Source organism: Mollisia scopiformis (genome assembly GCF_001500285.1).
Source record: "Mollisia scopiformis unplaced genomic scaffold LY89scaffold_2, whole genome shotgun sequence".
NCBI lineage: Eukaryota > Fungi > Ascomycota > Leotiomycetes > Helotiales > Mollisiaceae > Mollisia > Mollisia scopiformis.
In genome coordinates this window covers 1,215,169-1,241,664 of record NW_017263582.1, presented here as the reverse complement: position 1 = coordinate 1,241,664, position 26,496 = coordinate 1,215,169, and the positions used below count along the sequence as shown (strand labels likewise).

Sequence of the window (26,496 nt, the reverse complement as noted above, 5' to 3'; positions counted from 1 at the left end):
TTCAGTTTGCGTTGTTGATATCAATCAGGAAGGAGCTTCCGCCAGAGCGATTTGCAACAAAAGTTTGTTTTGCTTTGACATTGAAGCTTGAGGAAGGAGCTTTTGCGGGTGCGATGCGCAACAAAGATTTGCCATGACTATCATCTGCTCTGGGGGCAATGCTCAATCACCTAATTCCTTAGCTGATGGCTGACACTCCTTTGAGGCTCAGTGGAGGGTTGATGCTTCAGAACATACCTAAAGCTATCGCCTTTCATCTCACCCTGCTTGGGAAGGAGCGATAGTCTATGCGATGCGCAACAAAAGTCTGCTTTTGAGTCTGAGTTTTGCGCTAAAGCAGCAGCTCAAGTCTCTATATATCATAGAGAGGTGCTCGAAGACTTCCTCCACAGATTATATTAGGCAAAGTGTGCTCAATATTGGTCCATGAGAAATAGCGTTCTATATTGAATAAGAAATAATATTAAGTCAATGATTATACTTTAACGCCATGTAGTCGCACATATGAAAGAGGCTATTGTCGCGCTAGTCTCTTTCTCTGGGATTGCCTACTCATGCTACCTAAGACCAAGGTATTTTAAATATTTATTATCAAAAACTCTACATCTCTTTCAACAAACAAATACATGTTTCAACTTTCAATACCATCTTACCCGACGATAAATTTACAACGACACATCGGCAATTGTAACTGTATCTCTTGCGCATAACACAAATAAAAGAAGCTGTTGTCGCGCTAGTCTCTCGCTCTGGGATCACTTACTAGCGCCGCTTATTAGGATCAGAGCATTTTTGTGTATTTAAATTCAAAGACTTTTTAGCTCGTTCAACAAACAAATACACGTTTCGACTTTGGACACCATCCTACCCGATGATACGTCTAAGACGACACCATACAACGACACCATCTTACCCAACGATACATACACAACGACACATGGACAACTATAAGCGTATCTCCTGCGCACAACACAATCATTGTGATGGCAGACCACGCTGAAGATACTCGAGCATTCAAGCAATTTGGGAGCCTACCGATGGAGCTGCAGCTCAGAATCTGGAAGTTTGCCATCCCGGCACCGCGAATCATAAAAGTCTACGCTGGTCTTATTGAGGGCCCAGAAACTACCAATACTGAAGCAACTCGCGATAATACTCATGTCGACACCTCCGGTATATTGAGTCAATATGCCAGCCCCCTTCAATTATCTGCTTTGCTTGAAACATGCAAGATCTCCCGCGACGAACTATTGAAGACGTACAAGTCGAGCATCAAGATGGATTTAGAGGGAAAACAAACACTGTACTTCGACACCGATACCGATATCATTCTTCTCGTCGTCTGTGACTTCGAGGTCTTCGGGAATCACGGACTTGGAAGCGATGGAAGATTTGCGGGTATCAAAACTTTGGCACTCCCATGTTTCCAGGCCGAGTCCGAATTGTTAGACCTGTTTCCTTCCCGATTCCCATCAGTCCAAACTCTTATCCTCATTGGCTTTACCGACTATGAGCCCGATTTTACATTCAAGTCAAAGGCTAGCAACAATGAACCTTTGCGTTGGGAGGGTATCGAAGCAGCCTTTGGGGCGCACGGAGAGACACTTGATAGCTGGTATCCTCTGAAGAGTTTGCATGACAGCATTTTGGCAGATTGTTGACAAATTTTTAGCAACATCAAGGCAAACCATCCTGAGTGGATAGTTCCCGAAATTAAGATGTTGTACAACACCGGAGAAGGAGCAATCTACATCGATGAGGATGCTTGGTGGTGAGGAGTGCGCACAATTTTGATATCTTTTTGTATTGATAGTGACTTCAAGCAAGGCTTTACACTGTAGCGCTCTTCGATTGTGACTTTCTACAGTGTACCCCCTTGACCCTATGAAAGTCTCTTGCCACTCGATTATATACTTTAATTCGAATAGGGGAGAAGTCATACTACTTTGAAGCACTCACATTTTGAGGGGCTTTAGGTCTTTATGCACGTTTTGTCTGTGCAAATTGAATCAATGTAGCATGTCTCCACCTTTCTAGCGGACTAGCATATGATGAACGGGATACACTGTAGTGAATGTGAATCTGCCTCACTGTTTATCATCAAAACATTTCGAACTCTATTTAGCTTTTAATGATTTCTGTAAAATCAAGCAAAATCCACTGAAGTATTTCTCTGTCGGCTCTCCCTGCAGAACGCTCAAGCCAGATTGCAGGCTCGCATGATCCAACATATTCTTCATGAAATTACATCACCCTTCATTTTTACCACATACTTTGAGATAGGAAGCTCCTAAGACTTAGCGCTGAAGCATGTGCGGCAAAATCTTAGCTTGAATTCCATGAGGGGTCGACTTGTGATTCTCGCTTAGCGAAGCGAGGTTGGTTAAGGAGAGCGGATTTATGAGAGTGATGTCAGAAATCGGCATCTGCTTCTGAATATAGCCCGAAAGGCATTTGTCTTCACACAATGGTTATGGCTCGCGAGAATTGAGTTAATAAAGGTGATTAAGCGGCAAATCACTTGTATACAAGTATTTCACGAAAATTGTGAGTGGCACAGAGTTTTATTCAGGAATGCATTACTTTCTGCTAGAGTGAAAAGGCCATGCCCACAGCGGATGTGAAGAAAAAGAATCCAGCCCTGCAAAGTTGATTTTGGTGAAGTGGTATGTGAAAGCTCTAGATGGAGTCAGTACTGAGGCCAATCCAAACTTGCACGATTCTGGACCGGCTTACAAGTGTTGCTTAGTGGCAAAAGTGGCTTTGTGAAAGACCTTAGTTGTGTAACAAGGTTTTCTTTGATGATTCCCTCGTCTGGCCAGTATCGGACCAACAGCTTCCAGTGACTTGGACAGAACATAAACAAAGCATTTGCTCCTTGATGTACTTCACCATGGTCTAGCTTGCCCGCTGGCAGCCGCCGCCATATGCAAAGTCCTTCACCTCACCACTTCTACGTCCTTGCGACCCCGTACATCGGCTCTATCTTTGGAAGATTCCAATCGACTTGAAATCGCTTTTTGTAATCGGCCAAATACGCCAGGTGTGCATCCGACCATTTCTGGTAAGCCTTCTCTTTGATTTTGGTTCCCAATACTGCTTCTGCACCTGCGCGTGATTCAAACCGCAATCCTTCGTTGTTGAATAGGGAATCTTGGCTTTGTCCTTGAGAAGGGAGGATGAAATGTAGGGTATCAAGTGACTTGAAGTTATGAAGGAATTCGAACATGTCGCAATTGCTGAATAAGTCCAAGTACTGAAGCAGAGGAATGGCTAACTTCTTGACTGCAGAGAATCTCTCCCGCGATCTGGGCGCTACAATCGGAGGACTGAACAGTGGGCAGATTCGAAACCTATCTATTTTACCGAAGGGAATATCGGTAAGATTAATGAGATAGATTATATCGCATTCGGCATCGAAAAACAATTTTTGGTCGTTCTGAAGGGGAATGCTCGAATGATGCGTTCTCATCCAGACTTTGCGTGAAGTATGACAGGCTCGAAGTAGACCGCATGGTCGAGTATTGATGCGGAAAGTCCATGGATCAGGATTCGAGTCCTTAGGTTCCAGGTCGGATTTGGAGGTGTTCTGAACGCAGACTTGAATTTGAATGATTTGAGATCCGGGAACTGCAGATTCCCACCACAAAAAATCTGTATGAGAGTTTTCCATAAGAATAAGACCCGTAGAATGTGGGCCTCAAAATCCAATACCATAAGGATGAGAGCATAATATAACGTTGTTCCAGGGCTTATGTGACAATACAAGTGGGGAAAGCAAATTCTTTGATCCTTGGGACACAATCCACTTATATGATCTTACAAACTCTCAAACCATGTTATCTTATTCGAATGCTTACAGTATACCAAAATCGAGAACGAGGTTGAGAAACAAAGGGTTTACTGCTTACCACTATCAATTGAAGTTCTGGGGAAAGCTTTGGGAAAAGGGTGAATTCCAAGCCATGTGTCGCAACATCCAAGTTAGCGGGCTGTGATGATTCGGACTTGGAGGTGGCTGTGATTGCTGTCTCATTCGTAGCCATGATCTCTCTGTATGATAGACGCCCAATTCGTCGAGGGATTGCCTATCGATCGATTTCGAGTGTCGAAATAGGTTGTAGAGGGAGGTGCGGGCGGCAGTGAAACCGAATTGTGTGGATGGACGTCTTTATCTGGCCAAAATATGTGTTGCTGGTTGAAATAGCAGCGTGAGGTACGATTGGAGGGTTGTGGTTGGTGATCAAAGGTGGTGGTTGCGTTTGTTAGAAAGAAATTGCTTCGCAATCGATCAACTTCGCGACATGATCAAGAGCTCGCGATCAAGAGCCCGAGATACGTGTGAAAAAGGTTGATTTCGCGCTAGCGCATACCCACTAGTGCTGGCAAACCGTCTTGGATCCAACACTTCTAATATCGAATTGTCCTTCACCAGGTCACACATTCACTTCAGTGTCTTTCCAAGATTCATCGTCGTTGTTCCGTTGCCAGCCTTTCAATGTGCTCCGAACATCTTCTTTGACCTCTTTCCTTTTCTTCAGCAACTCTCCGTTCTTGACCTCGATGTACTTTTCCACTTTCAGAGAACTTAAGATAGCTGGGGATGATAAGTACAATTCATTGGCAATAGCCACGGCCAACACCCACATTCGACGTTTGGAGACTTGACTTGCTCCTTTGATTGAGAACTGCTTTCGTCCTTGTTGCGTTCCCCCTATGATGGTCTCACTGGTTCTTGGAGTCCAGAGACTAGCAATGTTGGACGGAACCAAAGCTTCTCTTGATCCAAGAGCTTGTCGTCTACTATACCCAAACTCGCTGGAGGTGGTGAGAATCTTGAAGGGTCTGAAAGAGTACCCGTCACCCCAATCTTTGCCATGAAGTGGAGCAAGTCTTCCAATTGAAGAGAAAGCTCGGGTACAAGCCACTTCCGAGTACTGAGATTCGGGAAGGGTAAGACTCTGAAGATAGCAATTCTGAGGGGATATGAGAAGTGAGGTGACGGAAGATAGCAGAGAAGTAGACTGCTTGGCAGAAAGCTTGTCCGAGCAAGACTTGGACAGTGTTGGTGGAGCATCAGGCCGAGAAGGTTTGCGTCGAACGGCACCAAGCGCTGAAAAGTACCCTCTTCCATGAAGAGTATTTTCATCGTCTCCTGAAATTAGTGAAGGTGGGTGGGCCCATGGAGTGGAGTCCTCCTGTGCTGCCATAGTGATCTCCATACTCGCGTCTCCGCCTATCTCAATGTAAGCATGATATAATATGATAAGAATGTAGAGTTTTGTACAAGGAGCTTCAGAGCAATACATGTGCAGTTGCGTGCCATCTTGCAAAGCGAATGGCTGAAAATGTGTTTCAGTCTTCTCTTCATCACTTCTAAATCTGACATACTCCGAGAAAGCTTTCCGAGATAAAGCCAAGTCGAGGCATTCTTCGAGCAAGAATCGATTTAGAGAGCGGATTGTAAGAATCTCAGCATGCCAGTCATGGACTACTATGCCCTGAGCTTTTGAGACTTTATCTTTTGGCAGACATTTCATGCCGGTACTGATATCGTGAGCATGAATATGGATATATGATCTTATACTCACGCTGCAGCTACACATGAGATTTTGTCATTTCCTGAGCTCAAGATTAGACATTTGATGTATGATACCGACCGGACACCTAACTTTGAGCTACAATGCCACTCAACGGAACCCACTCCCGTGGTTTTGTCTTTTCGCTGAGTCCTTCATCTTTTTGTGAGCTTCTATCTAAAGGTTTTCTCTTTCGCTCCCATGTTTCGAAGTTCTCCAAGACGGCTTTGGCAATGCCATCCCCAAAGTTGTCCATTTTCGTAGAAGATGTAGTCCGGAGAAGGCTGAAGCCCGAAAAGGAGGCTGGGTTTTCTCCGAAGCTAGCCGATCCGAGACCGAAACGTCATCCTCAGCCTTGTCCTCCGAATGTTCCTGCAAGGAAACAACAATGAGACATCTACTCAATCGTAACTGCATTTGCTTTGTGCTGCATTCCTGACTAGCTGTAGTACAGCATGAATCCATTAAGTAAGTTCTCCCCCATTAAATACTCGCCAGAAAATCACTGACGATGTTTTCTAAATTGTTAGTATCGAAAGCTCGACGGGTTCGTAATCCTCCTGCAATGCGCCGGCAGTACTACACAAGCAGAAACTGACAGATGCGCAGCCAAAGTTCGAATTGGTACTTAGAGTATGCTCCATATGTCTCTCCGCGCATGCCGATCCTGATCGAAACAGATTTTCGACCTCAATAATGTCCCACTGGTGACGGGCACTTCTTACATCAAATGGCACTTCCCCCACTCGACCTCTGCCGAACATCGAGGACGAACAGAGCGCGCACCTATAATAGAGCACAAAGTCTCATGGGATTACGAAAAGACGATTCCTGTACGGCTCACGATCGATAAATCGAACAATCTGCAAGAATGCATGATCCATTTCGAAGTCGTGCAAGATTATAGCTCCGGAGTGAGGGGGGAGAAGATTACATTGGGCTATATCAACCTCAATCTTTCCGAATATGTGGAGGAGAGTGAGATGGGTGCTGATGGAGAAGAAGGCGTTACGCGGAGGTATCTGATGCAGGACAGCAAAATCAACAGCACATTGAAGATAAGCATTCTCATGAGGCAGTTGGACGGGGAAAGAAATTATATTGCCCCCCCACTCAAAACAGCGCCTGTATTTGGTGGAATAGCTGGCATAATGGCAGGCGAACAGGCAGAGCAAGATGATGTTGGACGTAAGTCTGTACCACTGCACGTTTGGAGGTTACTAAACTATTCTAGACATGCCTACGATAAGCAAATCGAGAGATCATGGCGAACTGCAGGATATGTATAGAAGAGCATTAGCTGCAAAGTGGTCAGCACATCACCACGAGCTATCTGCGGATCAGTGCATCGAAGACATCTTCAATGGAGGAAATGGCTGGAAGAACGAGCATATTGGTGGCAAACCTAAGATAACACACGAGGATAGTGCCAGCGACGAACATCGACATCGGCACCACCATCACAGGACTGCTTCTGGTATAAGCCTCAAGAGCTCACAATCTCAGAGCACAATCACAGGCAAGACGGTGAGATTGGGACATAAGCATTCACAGAGCCGTGATCTAGGCGCCGCTCAAACAGATAGTCCAGAACATGGTAGTTCTGAGAATTCTTCCGAAAGAGGGAGAACTGGTTTTAGGAAACCTCACGAGGTTGATGAGTTCGATGTTCGAGAAGACCTCATGGCTTGGAGGCTACCAAACGAGGTTCTCTGATGTAGCAGTATATATTCAGAGGGTCATGATGTATGATTGGATTGAGCAGGCGTTTTATAGGCTGTAGATTGTGGAAAGCAATTTCTGATGGACGACTCGTCCTACTTTTCCTACCTCCTTTGGTGCGAGTCTCGCGGTCGTCTGGCAGATATTCGTGCATGGGCCCGCTCCGCTCTCCACAGAATGTAACTTCGGGGGATTCTCTTCGTTTTGTTCCTGCAACGATGACCCCAGGGTGCTCCTCAGACCGCATCCGCATCCCCTTCTAATATTCTAGCACTGACAATCTTCACCTCCTCCGCAGGTCTGTCATCTGCCCCAGTCCTAACCAAGCCCATCCTCTTCACAACTCCCATTCCTCTCGTAACTCGCCCAAATATTGTATGCTTCCCATCCAGCCAAGGCGTTGGCGCCAACGTAATAAAAAATTGACTTCCATTGGTATTTGGTCCACTATTCGCCATGCTCAATATGCCTGCTCCCGTATGCTTCAAGGAGGTTGAAATCTCGTCCTCGAATTTGTCACCATAGATTGAAGTTCCGCCTCTGCCAGTACCAGTAGGGTCGCCAGTCTGCAGCATGAAGTTGGGTATTATTCGATGAAAGAGAATATCGGAATAGTAACCTCGTTGGGTGAGTGTGCTGAAGTTTTTGCAGGTCTATGGAGGGATTAGTGGGATTGGTAGGAGAGAAGAGTAGGGCAAATGGTGTCGTACCTTGGGCGCATGATCATTATAAAGCTCAACTATTATTGTGCCCTAATATACTGTTAAAGAATGTCGATATAAATGACTGTCATTGCATACCATCGTCGTTTCTAATGCAATGTTGGTCGCCATCTTGAGAACTTGCCGTGCACTGGAACTTATCCACTGGGGCTTTCAGTGTATTCGTGGATCAAGGAAGCTTCAGTGTCCAAATATAGAGTCAGTGTATCAGATGAAACGCTTTTGTATTCGTTGTGTCGTTATGTTCAAAAGGTCCAGGAAAATTTCAAGCTTTGTTGATGTTTGGCAAAGTCTTGACGAGGCTGAGAAACCGTTCCTCTGGCCTCGCGTCAACATCCCTGTCGGTCATGGAGCAGCTTTTTGCTTTGTTTTCTTTGAGCCACCTTACCAATGAATACTCCGCTTCTTTGATTTTCTGCTTCTTTAGAGTCACAGCTTCACGTGAATGAGAGAAGAGCGCGATTCGATATTCTCATGGATTGTCGATGACTTTTGGTTCGAATACAGAACCTGGCAGTTCTCGGATCGACACAGCATACTCAATCGAGAATCACCACGGTACAAGGCAGTATCATGAACGATTCAGCAGCGATGGGCACTCTTCTGAGCTATCTCCGGCTTCTCGAAGACGGTAATAGTCCAGCTCTTCAATTTATCGGAAGATGGGCCTACAAGATCTACGAAGAGCGACACAAAGTCGGGATGTACTCGATGTATCTACATCTTATTCTTTCCTCAATATTTCCCATAATCACTGGTGCACACGCTTCACTGCAACAACCGCCCTCTGCTGCGAAGCCACCGAAAGTCGAGGCGGAAGATGACGACGAACTCGATGTCCAGCCCATGGTTGAAGGTCTTACTCTTTCAGATGCTATTATGTTTCCTGTGACAGCTGGCATTGTTCTAGCAACATTTTACTTGATTATCAAATGGATGGGAGATGCAAAGCTTTTGAACACGATTTTGACAGTCTACTTCTCATGTAAGTGCTCCATGTGGCACGTGTCACTTCATCAATCAGCCCAACTGACTTTGTCCAGTCGCGGGTGTATTCGTCGTCGCAAAGTTCATAAGTGATGGTCTTAACCTTTTAGTATCCTTCATTTTCCCAAACGCTTGGTCAAATGGGAAAAAGACCTTCTATGTGGATTCTGACACTTCTCGGCAACTCATTGGTAAATTCGATGAAGGCAGGATCAACATAAGTGACGAGGTCGGACAGGACAAGACAAACCCTCTGCCGGGCCAGCTTTCCACAGTTAAATTCTATCCTGTATTCACGAGAGCACTTTGGGCCATCCGGGCATCATTCAAAAAGCACTGGATTATGCGTTGCTTCGTCCATGGTACGTGATTCCCAGTCAGTCAGTTCGATCAACCACTACTTTCGACCATGTCACACCATTTCTCATGGTGCTCGTAATTGGAGGCTCTTATTCTTCATCACTAACTTCTTAGTAGGCGTAGTTGATGTCAAAGAGAAGCTTCGCTTACAAGATATGATTGGTTTTGTAACTGGTCTGGCAGCTATCCTCATCTACAATACCAACGGAAAGGCCTGGTGGCTCTCGAACCTGATGGGATTCGGCTTCTCATACAGTTCTTTGCTAATGATGTCACCAACGAAATTCACGATAGGATCCGTGATTCTCAGCGGTCTTTTCGTTTATGATATTATCATGGTCTTCTACACACCGATGATGACGACGGTTGCGAAGTCCCTCGAAGTACCTATTAAGCTCGTAATTCCTGGTCCGAATAAGGGAAGCATACTTGGTCTTGGAGATATCTGCATACCTGGAATGATGATTGGACTCGCTTTACGTTTCGACTTGTATCTGCATTATCTTCGCAAGCAGACAACAGTGTTACAGCCGCCCTCTGAAGCTAAAGCTGAGGAAGTGGTGACAGTCATTAAGAAAGCGCCATACCTTGAGGCTACAGGAGTCTGGGGCGACCGTTTCTGGACTCGAAATGCTGCTGGAGGAAAACTTTCACCAGCAGATGGTGCACGATTTCCAAAAGTATACTTCAAAGCTAGTCTGATTGGTTATGTTGTTGGAATGATCGTCACCTTAATTGTGTGTCAGATCTTCCAGCACGGCCAACCTGCTCTGTTGTACTTAGTACCAGGTGTGCTAATGAGCTTGTGGGGAACAGCATGGTATAGGGGTGAATTGAAGTTGATGAGCGAGTACAGCGAGGACGCGAAATGGGGCTGGGATGATCAGAGCCGGGGCTGCACAGAAAAAGAGAGAAAGGAAAACAGAAAAGCCAAGGCAAAAGCTAAACAGAAGGTGGACACGCAACATGCACATCATGTTGCCTTATTTTCTGTTTCGGAGCCAAAACAAAAAGCTTTCTAGTGTGGGGTTGCTTGCATTTTGCGAGAGGGGCACATCTTGGCGTGCATACCGGAATAGAAAATAGGACGCATAGGCATTTTCTGTGTACAGTATGGTTTAGAAAATCATCAAGACAGCATTATTCCAGGTGGCTTTTTTCCTTGGTCTTAATTGAGAACTTTTGACCTTGTATTTGCTAGGAGCTGTACTCCGTCTATATCTATTCTACCCTAACGCAAGAAATGCCCAGATCCGTAGCCCATGCCTTTTTCCCTGGCCTGCGTATGCCCTCAACGCCCCAACCTTGTATTCAGACGCTTCCCTCAAAGGTAACTTTGCTGGCTGAATTTCCCAACTCATACTTTCCACTCAACCTTGGAAAGCAGCAGCAGGATACACCCTTTTCTTCTTCTCCTTGACAGTCCTACTTTGTGAAGAACTCCTTGAGCTGGTGGTGCTTCCCTCTTTCGACGCCAGCTGCGAAGCCGGTTTGAGGAGCGCAGCACTAAGAACATCCTCTGGTAAGTCATTCCACTCCCTCTCTGGCCCCTGTTCCTGGAACGACCTCGCAGATGACGGAGGCCCCGGTCTCAAGGCATCACTCGGTGGCGCAGGACTATTCGAACTCGAGACTGTTGGTGTAGGTGCACTTTGACTGTGCTGCAAGGTCGGCAGAGATGCTGATTGCAAGTGATCGGTAGGAGTTAGTCGTCGTCTGAAAATGTATGCCGTATCGGGCTTCAGTCGTCGATAATAGCCACTTATAACTGCTCCTTCAGGCTTGAATCCTCGTGCTGAATACCACTCCAATCCCTCCTCATTTTCAGTCCATACGTGTGCATATAAACTCTCTATCCTGATTTCGCTCTGCGCCGTTGCTGCTGCTATGATAACATTCAGAACCGCGGTTACTAGGCCTTTGCCTCGATAGGGGGAGAGGAGAGCGAGGCTTTGAATGTATATGTCATAGCTATTAGGAACGTATTTTGGTGATTCGGGGGTCGAGTCAGAAGCCAATGCGGGGTCGAGACGGCAGACGATGCCGCCAATTACTTTTGTATCGGTGTCTGTCCATGAGATGACACGGGAGAAACTTATAGGTGGGTCGGGAGAGAGTATCTTGTGGTAAAAAGAATCGGGATAGTGGATAGGAAGAAGGAGAGAGTTGATGCGACGGAGAGGTTGTACGTGGGACTGAGAGATGAGAGAGATGGAAGCTTGTCTTGGGAGAGTTGACTTAGGTGCTCTTGCAGATTTTGAGTTCGAGTCTGAGGAATTGTTGGAGGGTACAGAACCAGATAGTGTGGTTGCAGGTTCGGACACGGGAAGACTTGGTGGTGCCGTGTAACTGGGTTGTGGTCGAGGTTGAAAGAACGAACGGATTGAAGGTTGAGCTCGCGTGTTCGGTGCATTAGGTGTGCCATTGGCATCCATCGTGAGGCGGTTGTCGAGCACGATGTTGCAATGCCGGCAACAATCAGAAATTGCACTCCCTGGCGAGTTCGAAAGGATAGATCCTCATATACAGTGCAGAAATGCAATAATCGGACTTCGATGGTATGCAAATGACGAGGCGTGGGTCTTTCACCGCCTAGCGCTAGTGGGCAGAATCCATTTAAGCTTGCTTTACTTAACATTGTCACGAACAGCTCGGTTTCAAGTGAATTCGAAATTCTTACCATTGTCTTGACACAGCATCACCGCACAATAGTAAAAAAAATGCCTTGACGGCCGAGGAGCATTTAAGATGAGCCATCCGGCTCTTTGCTCCTCTTTCCTCCTTGCAAACATTTGCAAAGATACCATCAATGAACTCTCAAGAGCAAATTACCAAGATCCGCGTTGTGCACCGCACTGGCCGGTTGGTCAGAGAGGACCACGGCAACATGTCTCCTACGAAAGAAAAATTCGAAGCATCCGTCGAAAGTCAAATGGACGAAGCTGCTGCCAACCATCCAGAGCATGGACTCGTTCTGCCTGGTAACGAGCAAAAGCCTGGCCCCTTGGACGCTATGGTACTGCTCAATCTGCATTTCCACTCTGCAACGTTCCCAGCTAATTATTTCTTAGGCATATAATGTCGTGGATGACAGCCTCTACAATGTTCTGCATGACCTGCTCATGAGCACCTACCGCGAAGAGAAAATTGCTCGTTGCAATACTGCTGCCATTCTCCTCGAAGAAAAGGCACAAAAAGCTCTCGACCCCGAATCATCCTCTACACTCGACTCCCTCAACATCCAAGCTGGACAGGCTAAGATCAAGACCGAAACTGCATACTTCGATGTGGATGGCAATACTTCTCTGCTCCAAGATGAGCACGTGCCTTTCCCACCAGTCCTGGAAGCTGTGCCCATCGTCTACTGCCTCAACTGCCGACTTCCTCGATTCCCTTACCCAACTGAAGGTGTCGGAAGCAGGGAACCTGATGCTGAGACAGTTTACTGCAAGAAGCATGTCTATGTCAAGAACCATCCCGCTGATATCTACAACCAACGGTATACAATCGACCAGAAAGGTCCCGGCAGAGGCAACGGAAGAAAGAAGGATAAGGCACAGGAACTTACCCCGAACGGCAGTCAAGACTCCCCGGCTCCATCTCCTCCTTCCAACAATCAAAACCAACAAGTTCCTCTTAACCACAGCAAATGTCCTCTAAACTGCGGAAGACATATTGCTATCAAGAAGATGGGTTGGCATCTTCAAAGAGAGCACGCAAACGGCAGTCGAACTTCGAGCAAAGCAGCAATGGAGAAGATTCAGAAGACCAACGGTTACACTTCGTCTCGCAGCCGCAACTCCACACCCGCCCCAGCAAATGGCTCCAAAGGCCGAACCAGCCCCAACAAGCGTGACCTTGATGATTTCGATTCCGACGAGTCTCCTCAAAAGCCAAAGAAGGCTAGGAATGGAGCGACCAAGCCTAAAGTTCCTTCCACGAGCAAGACCTCATCTCAAATCTCCAACAGTAATCTCAATCACGTTGAAACTCACGCGAGCGACGATGAATATGATGATGGTGACGATCGGCGAGACGGCGACTTTGGCAGTACAGCTGCGAAGGCAAAGAGAAAGGACAAGACAGCAGCGAAGCCGACTAAGTCAAAGGTTACCAAGGATACGATGAAGAATGGCAACGCCTCCAAGCTTGAGAAGAAGCCCAAGAAGACAGGTGGAAAGACTCCGGCACCAGCGTCTAAGAAGCCTCGTCCTGTCACCCCGCCAGACTCGAAAGCTACTGTCAAGCCTGAGGTTAACGGCCAAGAAAAGAAGGAGCACAGCGGCCCTAGAGGCAGTTCAGAGAGCAGTCAAACTTTGAGCTCACCCAACTAATTGCTGGCGTTTACAAAGCGAGTTTCCTTGGTTTCTGCATCATGTGGACTTGGCTAGATAGCATTCAAGCATTGATCTCGCTCAATTTGGGCTCGAGTTGCATGGGATGTATGCATATATTACTGATTTCTGATTTCTGATTTGTTTCTTCATTCATGGATGGATGGATCATGGTCTGATACAGACAGAAAGACTGAGCATTGGGCGGCGTATACTTGTATCATGGACCTGGGCTTTTAATTGACCTGGGCATTTGGGTGTGGAATGGGCATCATATGGCGTTCACCGGACTGCATTATCTGAGTACAGATTCCAATCAATACAAAGATTCTATTTGAGATCCTCACTTCTTCATGCCGTGCCTTTGTGAAGTCTTCCATAATGTATTGGTGTATGAGGTGATATCACGAGATGTGAGCTTGGCAACGACATGATGGTGGCAAGGAGAATAAGTCTTCGATCACATCCAGGGTGCCTTGCTCAACGAATCTTTTGGAGGCAAAGCATTGACAAGAGCAATCTGATGAACAGAAACCTGACTCCACAGTAGCTGGTCAAGTCTTGTCTGCAGCACATCTGAGTACCCATGCCTGATGTCAATTCCTACTTGCATTCCTGGTCTATGCACGCTAGAATAGTGCTATGAATTAGCACAGAGAACCGATGCCTGTCTTTGTATCCTACGGCTCGAGATATAAAAGCTCAAGTTCAAACATGCCGTGCTCATTTTGTTATAAGGGCAAACAGGAATACAGCGAAGACTTTGGTCATGTGGCTGCGCGCCCGAATTGCGCTGTCCTCGCTGTCCGCGCAATTTGCGCATTCTGCGCAAGATGTTGATAGGAAGGCGCCAATTATTGAGCACGACAAATTATGGGCTTCAGATGCACATACTGACTCCACATTTGGTAGTATATTTCGGAAGAGCAGAGTCACCACTCAACATATATTTAGAGTAGCATTGTAGTAAGTTCAGCTAAAGTCTCAACGCTCCCTCTTCGAATTGACAAGCCGAACACAGTTGACAGTCAGGGTCAAGATTCTGATTATCCTGGACTCCAAACTCCTCCTCCCTTTCCCAAGCCTTCTCTGCATCATGATCTCCTAATACTCCACAAACCAGATTTCTAACCCTCAGTCACTGCAAACCACCAAGATTCACTTCTTTTCATCTCGACAAGCATCACATAGGACCTCTTTCTCGCCATATCCAAGCTAGGAGTTTCCCCAGCAATCATCACGGCAACTATAGAGGCACTTGGACCTCTTCTATGCACTGATTCTCATCAATTTGCGAATTTGCATGATATTCCAGATGCCTTATTGGCAAATTTCTTCCCAGAGATTCAGCCACAATGGAACCGGTTGTCGCATTCAACGCTCCCGTACTTAGCATAACAGTATCTTTTCGCTTCTACCATCATAAAGATTAGTTAAGTGTAAAGGGAGGAGATATTGCAGATGTCTTACCAGCATGGAGGAACAATATCGTCAATGATCCTCTGTTCTGGAACACCGGAATAGACATCGGTTCCTTTCTGGTTGCTAGCATGAGAGAGCTGCGCCAGCTCTATCTTCGACTCTTGGGAGTCGCGATAGAGCGATTGATATCATGTATCGTGATGATCTTGTCTGCTGACCTCGTCCTCTTGGACTCTGACCTGGGAACAGTATGCATCTTCCATTTCCATTTTCTCTTCCTGGATGCTTCTTGTATATCCATAGAAGAGCTCCGTGCGGACTCGTAACCGGGTTCTTCGCTGTCTTCGAGCAGGTCCTTTTCAATGAGCACCTCTTCTTCATTGTCTATCAGGGCTTCCTCAACAAGACTTGCGAGGCTCGGTAGCTGCTCACAGAGCCCAAAAACGACGTCTCTCAAAGCAGAACAATCGTCCCACTTATCGGACTGCAAATATTCCAACAAGTAGGAGACAGTCTCCTTGTTAAAAGGGGATATCGAGGCGATTTGTCGAAGGATATCTTTCAGTTCAGGGGCGCTTGCGTTGAAAACTGCTGATGCGAGACTTGAGGACAGCCCAGCCATGATTTTCTGTACTCATACCAGGTCTTGATGATGTTTTAGAGGGTTTGGACAATAACAACAATGATTTTGATGATTGGCTTCTGTTCTAACTTTAGAAGACGCGTTATCGCGTTGCCAGGGGCCGAATAGCGTGGATGATTCAACCCCACAATGTCACAGCTTTGGGACTTGCTTCCTCGTTTTGATCTCTTTCACAATTCTTCAAAGTCAAATAAACATTGCATAGTAGAAATAATGCTTCCAAACGAAGTAGGATTGTGACCTTCAAGGTTGCAACTGGAAAACATGAAGAGGATAACCATCACGTGCTTGTCCTTAATATGGCCATTCCTCTTCAAGCCTAGACCAGTATGGAACAGGGGTCTGATGCAGGACCCTGAAAATCACAGACTTCTTGGAAATCCGCTTTTCGAACTCTCGTACAGAGTTCGAATCCCCATTCTCGTACCTCAGGAATGCCATGTTCCTGCAAAATGCAGACTGTGCCCAACACACATCCATCAGATCTCCCACCCGCACCAGAGTGCCATGCAGCTTCAAGTGTAGCTAACGAGGTCAGCTAGCCTAGCTTTTCCCTCACCTCTAGCTCATGTAGCTATTGGATGGATAAGGTAAGAGGGCACGGTCAGCGGCGTTGCATCATTCTCCTTGGCTTTCAGGACACGGGCAAAAAGGTGTGCTTAGCTCCTGCCATCTATGTTTACCCCAGTCAATGACTCGGGGACGGCACTTCTTAGTCCGGCCGCATCATCATCTGTGAACTACATTCGTGACAACTTCGTCCTTTCACTAATCTTTCTTTCTTCTTAGTTCTGAATTGTTGTTTCTGGTAGGTCCCTTCAAGCCTCTGATCAGCTCTATCATTGACGTTTCAACCGCAGATCCTCTGATAGCAGATTTCAGCCGTCCCTATTCTCGGTCAGATTGGCACACGACAGGATGCATGACCCCTTCTTCGTCCCGGCTTCGAGCTTTGTGTTCGGGGAGACGATCAAGCCTCTTTGCGATTACCTCTCTCTACGCAGCCTTCCTTCCCATATCCATGAGATATTGTTCGCCTTCGGTGTCTACCACCTCATCTTCGAGTACATTGCGCCTCCCTTATCCAGCCTCTTCCTCTCACACCGATACTCTAAGCTTTCGTACGAGAGTAAGCTACGATGGAATATGCACTGCGCTTCAATGGTGTCAAGCTGCACAATATGCGCGCTGGCATTGTGGACGATTGTCATGGATGATGAACGCAGAAATATGAATCTCATAGAGCGGTTGTGGGGCTACACGGGAGCAGCAGCCTTAGTACAGGCCTTGGCTACCGGTTATTTCTTGTTTGACCTGGTTGTCATGATCAGATATCTCGATGTCTTCGGGCTAGGTATGCTAGTGCATGCCTCAAGCTGTCTCATCACATATACCCTTGGATTCGTACGTTGCCCCTGTCAAGGTAAGTGTTTTACTGATTCTTGTAGCGGCCGATTTTCAACTATTACGGCTGTGTCTTCATGCTTTACGAACTTTCTACGCCATTTCTCAATATCCATTGGTTCTTCGACAAACTTGGTATGACTGGTACCAAGGCTCAACTCTATAATGGCATTGCTTTGCTTGTGGTATTCTTTTGCTGCAGGTTGGTTTGGGGGGCATATTCTTCGTTCAACATCTATCGTGATGTCTGGAATGCTTTGCATTTGACCGAAGCAGCAAAGATGGGGTCTAATAATGATGAGATGATGAGGTTTGCAGGGGACAGATCACTGCCAATGTGGCTTGTGGTTCTATATATGAGCGGCCATGTCACTTTACAAGCCTTGAATGTCTTCTGGTTTGGCAAGATGATCGCAGCTGTTAAGAAGCGATTCGTTAAGACCGAGAAGAAGTCATGAGCGAACTAAGCAGAAGGACGCGAGAACGAGGAAGAATACGTGGAAGCCCGGCAAAGCTGATCAACCACGAGTTTTATAGATGAATTGATGTACAGAATTACAAAATGAGCCTGGCTTTCATGTTGTGTTCGAGTAAATATGTCATGTGCAAGAGTTCACTCGCGATGTAGATTGGTTTGGGCTTCGGTTTGTCATCCTCTTACACCCATGTTAACAGCTAGCGCCCAACCAAAGAAGGTGCTGCTGTTACGCAACAACAGCACTCTCTTTGGTTGCTACCAGATAGCGATCGTTAGGGGCTTGTAAGTGCATCCTTGTAGTTCATAGAAACACAGCCCTTTAAAACACAAACACGTCGCGTACACGCTTTTCCTCTATGCTCTAGCAAGTTTTGTTGCTACCCCCTTTCCTCCAAGTTCATCAACGCTTCTCTTCGTCAACCTCAATCGTAATTATTGTTTCTGGTCAAATGAATCGTCAACATGAATCCTCAAGTCAAGGCGGTCAAAGCCAGTCGGGCCAGTGATGAGATGCAAGTCTCACCAACACCGAAATCTATGGAGCAGAAGTCGGCAGGTCAGAAGTCGGCAGGACAAAAGCTAGTAGGACAAAAGCCGACAGTGCAAGCATCGTCAGGATAGAAAAGGAAGCTCGATTCGACTGACAAGCCGCCTGCGTCCGCCTCAGACGGAAAGAAGAGAAAGCAAGACGATGCATTGAGCGCGACATCGAAACCTACTTCAAGCAAGCAAACTAGACCGTCAACCGCCACTACCAAGGGCAAGAAAGCCACTCAACAAACCAGTTCCACCAAAGCAGCTCCAACCAAGTCCGAAGACCAGGAATGCCGCTTCTGCCTCGACGGCGATGGTAAATGGGCCGGCTTCGATGAATACGCATACAAACCGGAGTTCTACACAGAACTTTGCTTTGAGTGCAAGGACACAGTTCTCAAGAATAGCTGTCGTGTTTGCAAGCAGTTGTGTATAGATGATGAGTACATGCTGCCAGAGAGAGAAGATATGTGTCGGACGTGTGAGAGGAAGGCGTTCGACAGGATTTTGTTAGGATATGGTGTTGGAGATTATTTGTAGGATTGACAGGAGAAGCGAGGGATAGCTTTGCGAAGGAGGCTGAAGAGGGGGGATTCTTTGGTCTTGGGATGAGGTATGGGGTAGAAGTTATAAATTAATGGTTGATGGCTGTTGGTCTTGCGAAAATACAAACTGTGAACGTTGCTGTGGACTTGATAACAATGCTTTTGTATGTTCTGGAAGTACTGTACAATTCAAGATTGAAAATGAAGTGTGGTATTAATAATGTGTAAGAGCTTCTATGAATGACGAGAGTTGTTCAACAAGGTTGCTAGTGAGCCAGGAAGAGTAGGTCAAGTTACTACGATCCCAACAAACCGACTGCTTATATTCAAAGTACCCTCAGTAAACATATTGCCTACGTAGGTTACATATACCCATCATACTTATCCAAGGCTCCAATTCCCAGTTCACGTGAACTCCAACTCCCACAAACCATATTCGCCAAATTCATAATTCCTAGCGCCAACCCTTAATCTCTATATAGAGTTAAATAAGCAAAACCTGCCATCGCCAATCTCGCATACGTTTCCTGTCGCCAACGCGGGGCAACCCGTTCCATCTGCCTGCACAGCGGGCAAAAAATCCATCCTCCCGGACCCCGGGGCGGTGGGTTTTCAAGGGCACCTCTCAGCCTTTCCCGCTTTGCGGGAAAGTGCGGGGGCTGCACCGGAGTTTTTGCTTTTGGGGTCTATGGACTGTTTTTATGTGTTTTTTTGATTGGTTGGGGAGGAGGGGAGTTCTCGCTTAGGCTCGCTCGCTTGTTTATTTGTTGGTGAGGCGGATTTATGGCTTTATGGGCATTTGGCTATGTAGCTAGGGGGGGTTTTTTTTGAGTGCTAGATGAGTCTCGGATTGATTGTTTGATCCTCGTTCTTTTTGAGTTTGTGTTAATCGGCTACACTTCAAGTCCTGGCCTTGGAATTGCGCTTCACTGATTCTCGAGATTGACCTATTCCCAAAGAGCCTCTCTGATCTGGTTTGTTTATCATGAGAATCTCTATCATCTTCAAGCGAGCAATTTCTGTATTATAATTCGAAATATGTGCTGTCTTTTTGAGTGCTGTTTCCTTTAGAGCAGCAGCGAATTCGGTGTATCACCCCTGAATCTCAAGTAAATCTCAAGTCGAGATGAGCGAGGACAACAGTAAGGAGAATAGTGATTGAGGTACTTCAAGTGTTGGAACTGGAGCGACGCTATTGTAAACATAATCTCTTTCATTTCATAAGATAGTCTCATCTGTCCTGTCTACGGAGTCATACGAATATCCTCTCCTGGTCAACAAAGTCTCCGCTTGATCCCACGCGAATATCGCACCCTGCACACCTCCATCAATCGTCATTCCGTATCTTCCTACAACTTTAAACGATCGAGAGCTTAGATTTCCAGCGAGATAGCCTTCATTGGGAGTAGACTCGAAGTCCTCTTCTGAGATCCTTGCCGTCCTCGAGTATGGGTCATACTTGAATTGATCAACGCCAAGTCCGAGAAGGTCGTCATCCATGCTCTTCCTGTCTGCGACTGAGCTGTGGTGTGGCCATTTTGCTGCGGAGGGGAGACCAGGAACCGAAGCTGATTGGTAGTGACTTTGAGCTGAGGCAAGAGTGTGAGATGTGAGGTCGTATGCGGCGGCTTCCGGATATTTTTGGTGGGATGGAGGAGGAGAAGGACGCAATGCCTGTTGACGGCGGGGTCGACGCTGGTGAGATGAAGGGCGAGAATTGCTCTTCGCCTTGTCCACAGTTGTGGGCGAAGTAGAAGCTATCACTCCTCCCGAAGTTCTGACTCTCCCGATCGTTGGAGTAGAAGAAAAGGATGGACCATGTCTGCCAGAGATTAGATCATTCTCGTAGAGCAGAAGCAATACTAGGATCATACCTTCTAGTTTCATCCTTTCTTTCATTAGATATTGATCTGGGATATGTTCTTGCAGGCATAATGTTTGATGTCAAAGTTGAAGTCAATTCTGTGATACACGCCGATGTCGATGGCTTGACGGCGAGCTCTTTCTGGAATAATCACAGTTTATATAACCCGCTTCGACCTGGGAGGCCACCCTTTGCCATAGAGTCCATTGCCCAATCACGGCATCGTCGTCTCACAATATAGGTGGCAGAGCCTCAGTGTGCCCGGGAGGCCTCAAATCCCGTGTTGGCCTCCTCGGCGTCACTGGACCAGAATGCGGGTTCCAAGAAATCGGGCATCGTATTTCCTCACCCATCATCTCAGCTGATACACGAAGAACGGTTCGTTCAGAAACCACAGGAGGCCTCAATCTCAGGGGTGTGCTCGTTGAGTTGTCGTAAGACGATGAGAGTTGAAAGCTTTGATGCACATCGCAGTTGAGGCCTCCCGACGCACAGCAATGCCATATCAGGGAAGGCGTGAGGCCTCTTGCATGAACGAGTTGTTGTTGATTGGTTGAGTTCTTAATTGGTATGCGGGCGTCCTCAAACCTGAATCGTGGCTTGCCGAGCCCCCTGCCTAGTTAGCGAGGAGAGTTTGGGAGGCCTCAAGTAACAGGAGAGTTTGTGAGTGCCCTTCTCTTAACTTTCAACTTTAATACAATATTGGTAGTCGAAGCAGTTTCTATATAACGAGGATGCTTCGTTTCCAAAAATCATGAGTACAGTGGAGACAAGGGCTTGTCACGTGGTACAGTTCACCTTATTCTTGAAAAGATTCGCTCCCGGCATGATTTGAAGGGAATTTAGATAGTCATGAAATGCAATCCCGAGTTCAAGACTTACTTGGACCCTGAGTTAGTAGGTGAAGCTGCCAGGGGTGTGAGCGACCTGCTAATCATGTGATATGCCAATAAGGCACAAGAACGGTAGTAGTGGCATCACTTTTCAGTTATCACATCCTACTCTCTGGTCATCTCATTATCTGCGAATTGCAGCCAGTCTAGCAAATTCTGCCTTGTTATATTTTGTGGCTGGCCGCCCGATCAGCGAGGCTGAGGAGGGCCTCAGTTAGCGCCAAATCCATCGGTTATCTATCCCATGAACCTCCTTCCTCGTCCTTTCCTCTCTATATCGCCATCACACACGATTGAGGAAGGAGCTTACGCCTACCCTCCTTCTAGAAGTCCACAGTTTCTGTGTGACTTCAACCGACATCAATACGAGCGGAGCGTTATCTCCGCATAGCAACACATTTCGCAGCAATATGATCGGCAACTAGGTCACAATAGCGATTTCACTGACCAGTCTACACTCAATCTCGGTCAAAGTGAACCAGAATATTATCAGTTATGGTACTCCCATCACGTCAATAATCTGTTCACTTACTACGATGGAGAGCCTTGCTCGGTATCTGGCGACGACAACGTCCCAGAGATGGCCGATGCCTCTTCATATCCTCTCCCAGTACATGACTCCAATTTCGACAATCCAGATGTCACATCAAATCAGTCAACAACGTCCAACTACATTTCGGTCTTGCCAGATGACGGTCCCGAGACGAGCCCCTCGATGCCAAGTCTCACGCCTTCAAGATCCCAAACCCACAGCACTGCGGCATACGCTTCACCTGAAAACACTGAAGACGGCAATGATGAGCCTGTCCAATCCTCACCTGTCACGTTTGAGTTTAATTGTCCACATTGTCGGGAGAAGAGAGCTTCTCGGGCATTGCTCAAGTATGCGCCCTTTATTTTCTTGGCTTTGTCCTAAGCCCATGCTAACAAATCGCTCTCTAGCAAACACATCAAAACTCATACTCAACCATACAGGTGTGGTCATCAAGGCTGTGCTGTCGGCAAAGCCACACAACGGGATCTCGACCGTCATCAAGACACGCACGGGAAGATACGTCGATACTTCTGCCCTGTTTATGGATGTGCATACGACGTTCATGGCATTCAAGGTGGCTTCTCGAGACGATTGGACAATGCAAAAAGACATCTCAAGACAACACATGACAACAGTCAAGGATTGTCAGTACTGAGAGAGGATAGCCAAGGAAGATTGGAGAGAGTGTAGGTGTGGTTGGTGGAGTCGCTAATTTATGAAAGATGCTTAGAAGACGAGAACGAATGTGTTACCCCCATCTCACAGATTTCCCGATGTTTAACTTGGAAACCTACTCGATACAATCAATAGTCAAAGAGTGTCATGACCTTCTTCGTTTAGTCTCGATACATCTCGCCCAGTGTCTCTTACTACAGGATCGTGTAGGCAATCACACCCAGTATCTCTTAACGAAGGATGGTGTAGCCATCGAAACAAGGCTATATCAATGGTTACAAGTGCCAATCCCTTCACATCAAGAAATGCTAGTTTTATATCGAGCATCAGAATGCCGAGGAAGCTATTTGATATCATCTTCATCCAAGCAGCAAACATGGCATACTGCTTTGGATGAATTGAAGCATCGAAGAAACACGGAGGATGCCTAAGTCCTGGGTATGACGATAAACTGCTCATTGCGGTGCCGCTGCGTGTTTGAGAATTTACGATCCGGGTCATTCGGGTGTAAAGACAGTTTCTGATGTCTTTGTTTCGTACTTTCCCAATCTCCCACACGTACGAGGACGCAAAGAAGTCCTGAGAATATGAACTGAATCCCGATGTTCAAGGAAATATACCTCGGTTCCGAACCTGACTTCTGAGCATTCTTATCATGGTGCTCCTCACGACTGAATCTCCGAGCGTTGCGAAGGCACACGATGCTGCTCTTCCAACAAAACCCTGCTGCTTGGGAACATCACATTTCACCGTTTTGCCGGAGGAGGAATATAGGAATTTGAAGCGGAGATGTTCAGAAGTCTTACGGTAGATGGACATGCTCCGACGGATCTTTTTTTTTTTCGATTGTTGTCTACCCTAGGCCGACGCTTTTTACTGTACTAGGCTCCTAGCACCCCGTTGGTGGCTCTGCGCTTGCGGTTCTATGCAGTAGACCAGGAGATCGGATATCTCTGTCAATTGACTAGCAGCTTTCGTTGATTAGCTGGAGGTGGTGGAAAAAGCATGAAGTCTTTGTCGCTGGGTCTTGGCCACTTACAGGCGAGCAGCGTCTACTTGTTATTTAGAATCGTCTTGTCTTATTGGAATTAAATGCCTACTATTTGTTACTTGCCTCACCTTTCTCATTAGCTCAAGCTCAAGCGTGATGGCCGTCAAATCGCGCAATGTTCATTTGAGTACCCTTCTCCCAATGGTTTGGATTGGTATTGCGGTAGTGAGGTGTGCTCAACGAATTCTTGGAACAAAGATAACAATCAAGAAGAGAGCTCTCCAGCAAGTCCTTAGAAATGCTGAGATATCACCAGATCAAGTCTTAACAAGATGGAATCATGGAGCTCACGGCCCTGAATTATATCTGACTTATCCTGCATACCCTGCATTTTCGTGATAGACGCTTTTCTCGCATTCTCGCGCAGTTGCCGCGTTCTGCGCAAAACCCGCTGACTGCGCTGTTTGCGCTGTTTGAAGCTGTCAGTCGATCACTCCAAAGTCAGGTGTGCTTGTACTGTTGCGATAAAAGCAGGTAGTTCAATCTACGATTTGATCTTTATGATTAACCGAGCATGATATGTGTTTACTCTTCTCGAGGCTAGACAAGTACAAGCTCACAATGGTAAGCAATGAGATATCTTGGTTCTAGTCTCCTAATGAACTCTGTATGTTGATCCTAAACCTTCCACCATTGGAGTTTACATGAATGCGAACCCTTTGATTTTCAAAGAATGTGGTCACTGCTGATGAAATCACGAAACTTCCTTCGCATGCTAGACATTATTATAGCAATAAGTTGGGACTTCTGCTCGGATCTCCATGTTTTGACTTCAGTGAAATTACTTCTTGTTAGTAGATAACAGATGCTTGTGCAAGTTTTATGCCACGCCTGAATGCTTCTCTTGCAAGTCCAACAATCTCTTGATAGTAAGTTAGTTCTAAATTTGGAAGTTCTTGCTCATGGCTCTCTGAACTCTGCAAATTGTCATCATAGTTTACTTGTTCTAGACTGAAGAGAAACCAAGATAATGAAATAGCCTCTGAGTTTCGGACTGACTTGAATCTAGATTTATATACGGTATTCTTTACATAATAATGAGAGATTGTGTTTGCCTTGATGGTCGCCTAAAAGCTGTACTTGCTATCTTATGAGAACCATGTGGGGCAGTTTGACTTGTTTCAAAAAAGGATCATATACTTCTACACAAATAGAGTTTTCGAGTCCCTATACCCTTGTCAGACAACCTCCTAAATATATTCCCTTTGCTTGTCTTAAAGCGTATGAAGCGTTTAGAAAAGGGATCGATTTCCGTCCCACGACGGATAAGTTCAAGTGGACTTTTGGCTGTATTTGGAAGAGCTCGATGGTACGTGGGCATGAAAATCTTCGAAGCGGCAATCACTAGAATCACAAGGGACAACATCAAAGGGAGTTTTTGTGGTTGCTGCCTACCTGTGAGTGGTAGGACCTAGCAAATTATCAATTCCTCCTCCCCCAATGTCCGAAGACAACAGAACAACAAACAACACTCTCACGTCTCCTCCTCCATAAACTCCCTGACCCTACGGTCAATGTCTGCCAGGATGGTGGCATGGTCGAGCTCTGGTGGGTAGGTGCCCACCAGAGCCACCAGCGTGGGATTGTGGTCCCCACCACCAACAACAAACTCCGCCAACCGAGCCACCAATTCCTCCTCCTCCTCTTCCTCCTCCGCCTCCACCCCCTCCTCCTCTCCCGCCATCTCCTCTCCTCCTCCTCTCCCCATCCACCCACCCAATTGGTGCGGTGGCACCGCCCCACCAACGACACCGACCCCACCACCACCGACGAGAAGACCGAAAGCATTGGCCGCTGGGGCCCCGGCGCCGCGATTGCTGCTGCTGTTGCTGTGCTTGTTGTTGCTGGATCTATTTTACTAATTAGCTATGGTCTAACATTTTCTGATTGTTGATATACGTACTGCCCAGCCAAACGAACCTAGATATCACAACATATATGGTCAGTATATCCTTATGTTGCCATAACTGAAAGGGAGTTCGAGAAAACAGGAATTTGAGGAAGATTTAAGGTAAAATCAAGAGCACTTCAGAGCAATTGAAAGTTCAAAGGGACAACGGCAATTGTACTTACACGAACACGACCCAAGATCCTCTTCTTCTCCGCCGCGGAGGCGCCTTGGTATCCAGGCTCCCGCTTAGCTGCGCGAGAGACCGCCGCATTCAGGTTATGTCTTTTATTGAATCAGCTTGTGTTTCTCTTCATTGTCTGTCGTGAGATCCGTGCATACCTCGCCTTCTTCTCCCTAGAAAAAAATTAGCTGGGGATCGAAGAATAGTAGCATCATATGGTTTCGCTTACCTGTCACTCTCCTTTCCCCCCTTCCCCTTGTCTTGGCTGGACAATGAGTTAGTCTTTGTTTATAAAGTGATCTTCTTGCTGGCAAACATACCGTCCGCTGCCCATGATGAATTTGATTGTAGAGTGCTGCTATCCAAGACAGACATTTAGCATAAGCACCATTCACTGGCTCTCTCGTTCCCGTCTCAATTTCGAACATACCTGAACTCGGACGAAAAGTGTCTTTGGTTGATGAGTGACTGCTTTCAATTGATCAGCACGATGTTCGTCGAACGTAGCCACAAGTGGAGCTGGATGGGTGTTGGCCTACAGATTGAAGACTGTTGGTGGCATGAAGAAGAAAAGAAGAAAAAGATCTGTGGCTCCCATGGTATATCTCCAATAACGGAGCTAGCGAGGATTGTCGCTGGTAGCTGCTATTGCTGCCTCACTTCGTCGGCATCTCTG

At 46.5% G+C, this 26,496-nt stretch overlaps 14 protein-coding genes across 14 annotated transcripts; 7 read left to right on the top strand and 7 right to left on the bottom strand.

Annotated features, from left to right (window-relative positions):
- Window positions 1-671: 671 nt before the first annotated feature.
- LY89DRAFT_755282 (uncharacterized protein) lies at window positions 672-1,775 on the top strand (the record flags this gene model as incomplete). Its single annotated transcript, XM_018221347.1, has 2 exons — window positions 672-1,615; window positions 1,673-1,775. The coding sequence occupies exons 1-2, from the start codon at window positions 984-986 to the stop codon at window positions 1,773-1,775; spliced, it is 735 nt and encodes a 244-aa protein (XP_018077742.1). The 5' UTR covers window positions 672-983.
- Window positions 1,776-2,551: 776 nt separating this feature from the next.
- LY89DRAFT_180647 (uncharacterized protein) lies at window positions 2,552-3,756 on the bottom strand. The gene is made up of 2 exons (XM_018205608.1): window positions 2,737-3,756; window positions 2,552-2,679 (listed from the first exon to the last, which is right to left on the bottom strand). Exon 1 carries the CDS (start codon window positions 3,671-3,673, stop codon window positions 2,954-2,956), a length of 720 nt encoding a protein of 239 aa, XP_018077741.1. The 5' UTR covers window positions 3,674-3,756; the 3' UTR covers window positions 2,552-2,679; window positions 2,737-2,953.
- Window positions 3,757-4,436: 680 nt separating this feature from the next.
- On the bottom strand, window positions 4,437-5,835 carry LY89DRAFT_728138 (uncharacterized protein; the record flags this gene model as incomplete). The annotated part of the gene is made up of 4 exons (XM_018219235.1): window positions 4,437-5,236; window positions 5,288-5,547; window positions 5,592-5,622; window positions 5,673-5,835. The coding sequence occupies 4 exons, from the start codon at window positions 5,833-5,835 to the stop codon at window positions 4,437-4,439; spliced, it is 1,254 nt and encodes a 417-aa protein (XP_018077740.1).
- A 128-nt stretch (window positions 5,836-5,963) lies between these two features.
- On the top strand, window positions 5,964-7,633 carry LY89DRAFT_713859 (uncharacterized protein). The gene is made up of 5 exons (XM_018218083.1): window positions 5,964-6,047; window positions 6,110-6,126; window positions 6,189-6,212; window positions 6,260-6,767; window positions 6,814-7,633. The coding sequence occupies exons 1-5, from the start codon at window positions 6,035-6,037 to the stop codon at window positions 7,293-7,295; spliced, it is 1,044 nt and encodes a 347-aa protein (XP_018077739.1). The 5' UTR covers window positions 5,964-6,034; the 3' UTR covers window positions 7,296-7,633.
- On the bottom strand, window positions 7,324-8,308 carry LY89DRAFT_606222 (putative peptidyl-prolyl cis-trans isomerase ppi1). The gene is made up of 3 exons (XM_018210416.1): window positions 8,102-8,308; window positions 8,012-8,053; window positions 7,324-7,954 (listed from the first exon to the last, which is right to left on the bottom strand). The coding sequence occupies exons 1-3, from the start codon at window positions 8,132-8,134 to the stop codon at window positions 7,538-7,540; spliced, it is 492 nt and encodes a 163-aa protein (XP_018077738.1). The 5' UTR covers window positions 8,135-8,308; the 3' UTR covers window positions 7,324-7,537.
- Window positions 8,309-8,403: 95 nt separating this feature from the next.
- Window positions 8,404-10,520, top strand: LY89DRAFT_680137 (uncharacterized protein). Its single transcript, XM_018214020.1, has 3 exons — window positions 8,404-9,008; window positions 9,067-9,372; window positions 9,488-10,520. The coding sequence occupies exons 1-3, from the start codon at window positions 8,597-8,599 to the stop codon at window positions 10,390-10,392; spliced, it is 1,623 nt and encodes a 540-aa protein (XP_018077737.1). The 5' UTR covers window positions 8,404-8,596; the 3' UTR covers window positions 10,393-10,520.
- Window positions 10,521-10,533: 13 nt separating this feature from the next.
- On the bottom strand, window positions 10,534-11,899 carry LY89DRAFT_680136 (uncharacterized protein). The gene has a single exon (XM_018214019.1). It carries the CDS (start codon window positions 11,803-11,805, stop codon window positions 10,741-10,743), a length of 1,065 nt encoding a protein of 354 aa, XP_018077736.1. The 5' UTR covers window positions 11,806-11,899; the 3' UTR covers window positions 10,534-10,740.
- Window positions 11,900-12,257: 358 nt separating this feature from the next.
- LY89DRAFT_728133 (uncharacterized protein) lies at window positions 12,258-13,704 on the top strand (the record flags this gene model as incomplete). The annotated part of the gene is made up of 2 exons (XM_018219234.1): window positions 12,258-12,386; window positions 12,442-13,704. 2 exons carry the CDS (start codon window positions 12,258-12,260, stop codon window positions 13,702-13,704), a joined length of 1,392 nt encoding a protein of 463 aa, XP_018077735.1.
- A 1,570-nt stretch (window positions 13,705-15,274) lies between these two features.
- Window positions 15,275-15,748, bottom strand: LY89DRAFT_663826 (uncharacterized protein; the record flags this gene model as incomplete). Its single annotated transcript, XM_018212726.1, has 1 exon — window positions 15,275-15,748. The coding sequence occupies one exon, from the start codon at window positions 15,746-15,748 to the stop codon at window positions 15,275-15,277; it is 474 nt and encodes a 157-aa protein (XP_018077734.1).
- Window positions 15,749-16,473: 725 nt separating this feature from the next.
- Window positions 16,474-17,723, top strand: LY89DRAFT_180559 (DUF887-domain-containing protein). Its single transcript, XM_018205607.1, has 3 exons — window positions 16,474-16,577; window positions 16,630-17,173; window positions 17,218-17,723. Exons 2-3 carry the CDS (start codon window positions 16,688-16,690, stop codon window positions 17,629-17,631), a joined length of 900 nt encoding a protein of 299 aa, XP_018077733.1. The 5' UTR covers window positions 16,474-16,577; window positions 16,630-16,687; the 3' UTR covers window positions 17,632-17,723.
- Window positions 17,724-17,950: 227 nt separating this feature from the next.
- LY89DRAFT_755280 (uncharacterized protein) lies at window positions 17,951-18,829 on the top strand. The gene is made up of 2 exons (XM_018221346.1): window positions 17,951-18,233; window positions 18,273-18,829. Exons 1-2 carry the CDS (start codon window positions 18,114-18,116, stop codon window positions 18,723-18,725), a joined length of 573 nt encoding a protein of 190 aa, XP_018077732.1. The 5' UTR covers window positions 17,951-18,113; the 3' UTR covers window positions 18,726-18,829.
- Window positions 18,830-19,948: 1,119 nt separating this feature from the next.
- Window positions 19,949-21,026, bottom strand: LY89DRAFT_777137 (uncharacterized protein; the record flags this gene model as incomplete). The annotated part of the gene is made up of 2 exons (XM_018222114.1): window positions 20,605-21,026; window positions 19,949-20,552 (listed from the first exon to the last, which is right to left on the bottom strand). The coding sequence occupies exons 1-2, from the start codon at window positions 20,661-20,663 to the stop codon at window positions 19,949-19,951; spliced, it is 663 nt and encodes a 220-aa protein (XP_018077731.1). The 5' UTR covers window positions 20,664-21,026.
- A 1,041-nt stretch (window positions 21,027-22,067) lies between these two features.
- LY89DRAFT_728128 (uncharacterized protein) lies at window positions 22,068-22,712 on the top strand (the record flags this gene model as incomplete). The annotated part of the gene is made up of 2 exons (XM_018219233.1): window positions 22,068-22,369; window positions 22,430-22,712. The coding sequence occupies 2 exons, from the start codon at window positions 22,068-22,070 to the stop codon at window positions 22,710-22,712; spliced, it is 585 nt and encodes a 194-aa protein (XP_018077730.1).
- Window positions 22,713-25,149: 2,437 nt separating this feature from the next.
- Window positions 25,150-26,180, bottom strand: LY89DRAFT_713851 (uncharacterized protein). The gene is made up of 6 exons (XM_018218082.1): window positions 26,141-26,180; window positions 26,050-26,085; window positions 25,979-25,993; window positions 25,822-25,921; window positions 25,652-25,668; window positions 25,150-25,598 (listed from the first exon to the last, which is right to left on the bottom strand). Exons 1-6 carry the CDS (start codon window positions 26,152-26,154, stop codon window positions 25,223-25,225), a joined length of 558 nt encoding a protein of 185 aa, XP_018077729.1. The 5' UTR covers window positions 26,155-26,180; the 3' UTR covers window positions 25,150-25,222.
- Between the last annotated feature and the right edge of the window lie 316 nt (window positions 26,181-26,496).

Excerpts from the sequence above, each read along its gene's own strand:
- LY89DRAFT_180647 (XM_018205608.1), bottom strand. The coding sequence starts at position 3,673 with ATGGAAAACTCTCATACAGATTTTTTGTGGTGGGAATCTGCAGTTCCC.
- LY89DRAFT_713859 (XM_018218083.1), top strand. Across the intron at positions 6,213-6,259 it reads AGTTCGAATTGGTACTTAGA|ATTTTCGACCTCAATAATGT; the intron begins GTATGCTCCATA and ends TGATCGAAACAG. Across the intron at positions 6,768-6,813 it reads AGAGCAAGATGATGTTGGAC|ACATGCCTACGATAAGCAAA; the intron begins GTAAGTCTGTAC and ends AAACTATTCTAG.
- LY89DRAFT_606222 (XM_018210416.1), bottom strand. The coding sequence starts at position 8,134 with ATGGCGACCAACATTGCATTAGAAACGACGATG. Across the intron at positions 8,054-8,101 it reads TTGCATTAGAAACGACGATG|GGCACAATAATAGTTGAGCT; the intron begins GTATGCAATGAC and ends ACAGTATATTAG. Across the intron at positions 7,955-8,011 it reads ATAATGATCATGCGCCCAAG|ACCTGCAAAAACTTCAGCAC; the intron begins GTACGACACCAT and ends ATCCCTCCATAG.
- LY89DRAFT_680137 (XM_018214020.1), top strand. The coding sequence starts at position 8,597 with ATGAACGATTCAGCAGCGATGGGCACTCTTCTGAGCTATCTCCGGCTT. Across the intron at positions 9,009-9,066 it reads TTTGACAGTCTACTTCTCAT|TCGCGGGTGTATTCGTCGTC; the intron begins GTAAGTGCTCCA and ends GACTTTGTCCAG. Across the intron at positions 9,373-9,487 it reads TATGCGTTGCTTCGTCCATG|GCGTAGTTGATGTCAAAGAG; the intron begins GTACGTGATTCC and ends ACTTCTTAGTAG.
- LY89DRAFT_680136 (XM_018214019.1), bottom strand. The coding sequence starts at position 11,805 with ATGGATGCCAATGGCACACCTAATGCACCGAACACGCGAGCTCAACCT.
- LY89DRAFT_180559 (XM_018205607.1), top strand. The coding sequence starts at position 16,688 with ATGCATGACCCCTTCTTCGTCCCGGCTTCGAGCTTTGTGTTCGGGGAG. Across the intron at positions 17,174-17,217 it reads TCACATATACCCTTGGATTC|CGGCCGATTTTCAACTATTA; the intron begins GTACGTTGCCCC and ends TGATTCTTGTAG.
- LY89DRAFT_755280 (XM_018221346.1), top strand. The coding sequence starts at position 18,114 with ATGAATCCTCAAGTCAAGGCGGTCAAAGCCAGTCGGGCCAGTGATGAG. Across the intron at positions 18,234-18,272 it reads AGTCGGCAGGACAAAAGCTA|AAAAGGAAGCTCGATTCGAC; the intron begins GTAGGACAAAAG and ends TCGTCAGGATAG.